Below are 1,483 nucleotides of genomic sequence, written 5' to 3' on the forward strand. Positions count from 1 at the left end.
CGCGGTCGGGTCCAACTGCCGGATCTGGCGGGCCGCCGCCAGCCACACATCCCTGCGGCACGGACAGACGGACAGACTGCGCTCATCGGGGGCGTTGGAGCGGCCACCGCGCTCACACCCCTCCTGGGTGCACCACGGGCACCAGGCCGGGGTTATTTAGAGGAAAAGGGAACGATGTGAAACCCCAAGTGGCGAAAAATTTGGGTTGCGGAAGCTGCGAGCTCCCCCCCTGTCCCATCACCCCATGGTTTTTGGGGTCCCGCTACTCACGTATAGATAGCGACAAAGAACTTCTTGATCTGCGGGCTTGGTCCCCCGGCCACCTTTAAGAAGATGTCCTGCGGCTCCCCGGGCCCCTGCGAGCAAAGGGGGGCAGCGTCACCAAACCGCTACCGAGGACCCCGGGTCCTGCCCCGTTAAGGGAGAACCCCTCCACCAGCCCACTTACGCAAGCAGATGCTTTCAGCATCTCGTTAAACTATGTTATTAAGTTATTATAGGGCTTGGCTCAGCTCTTCCAGGATTTTTAATTACAAAAGAGGACACGAACGACTATCGCATTCCAGGTCTGCATCTGTAATCAAATTCTGGCAATTTTTCCCCAAGTTTCCTAACAAGCCGTAATCCAATTACCGCAGTAACGCGTCTCTGCCGTGGCAATCGGCCACCACTCCCCATCGCCATCTGCGCATCCGTGCTCCCGTTTACCTTCCCTATCTATGTCCCCGCCGCCCAGGGATGCTCTGCCCTGCACCCCCGGAGCAGGGGAAGCTCTGCTCACCCCCCAACACGCAGCTACATTTCCAAAACAAGCAATCCCCCAAAAAAACCCAACCCCAACCCCTCGCAGCAGCACATGAAGGACAGATGGACGCCGAGGTGTGACCAGTACCAGATTTTTGGTTTCACAAATGATGTCGGGGTCGCTGCAGCGGACAAACATCTCCGGTTCCCCGCCCGGCATCCCCACCGGTGCACCTATGGGGCAGAGACACCACGCTCAGCGTTTGCTCTCTCTGTGCTCCCCACCCCACACCCACCAACCAAAATCCCTCACGCCAAGCTACCAGCAAACCACATAGGTGTGCTGGTGTGGGGAATGCAGTGTAAAATTAAGAGCAAAGTGAGGAACCCACAGCCTGGAAAGCAGAGATGTGCTCTCTGAACGCCAGGAGGGCACCTATAAGCCTATACCAACTAACAAGGGAGAACCCAAGACCTCACCGGGGAGGGTGTGCCAGGGCGGCAGGCGGATGGTTTTCTTCAGGAAGGTGAGCTCGGGGTGGTAGAAGCGGAAGGTCTGGTCCACCACATGTGGCTGCGGCTCCACTTGCACCCGCAGCAGCGCGATGGGCTTCCCCTCGCTCAAGCGGAAGCAGACCTGGGCAGGGGGATGGCGTTTGGAGCGATGCTCCTCCTCCCATACAGACCCTTTGGTGCGGTGCGTCCCCCTTCCCTCACCTGGATGTGCTTTGTCCGCCCG

The 1,483-nt window shown here is 58.7% G+C and overlaps 1 protein-coding gene across 1 annotated transcript in view; it reads right to left on the reverse strand.

Annotated features, from left to right (window-relative positions):
• Positions 1-1,483, reverse strand: part of NPHP4 (nephronophthisis 4) — a gene marked incomplete at its 5' end in the record, with an annotated part of 4,690 nt that overhangs the window by 2,565 nt on the left and 642 nt on the right. Inside the window, 4 exon segments of the mRNA XM_010193854.1 lie at positions 4-52; positions 271-356; positions 893-978; positions 1,225-1,381. Of these exon segments, the coding sequence (XP_010192156.1) occupies positions 4-52; positions 271-356; positions 893-978; positions 1,225-1,381 (378 nt within the window).

The sequence above is a fragment of the Mesitornis unicolor genome, unplaced genomic scaffold (assembly GCF_000695765.1).
Source record: "Mesitornis unicolor isolate BGI_N332 unplaced genomic scaffold, ASM69576v1 scaffold11871, whole genome shotgun sequence".
NCBI classification, from domain to species: domain Eukaryota; kingdom Metazoa; phylum Chordata; class Aves; order Mesitornithiformes; family Mesitornithidae; genus Mesitornis; species Mesitornis unicolor.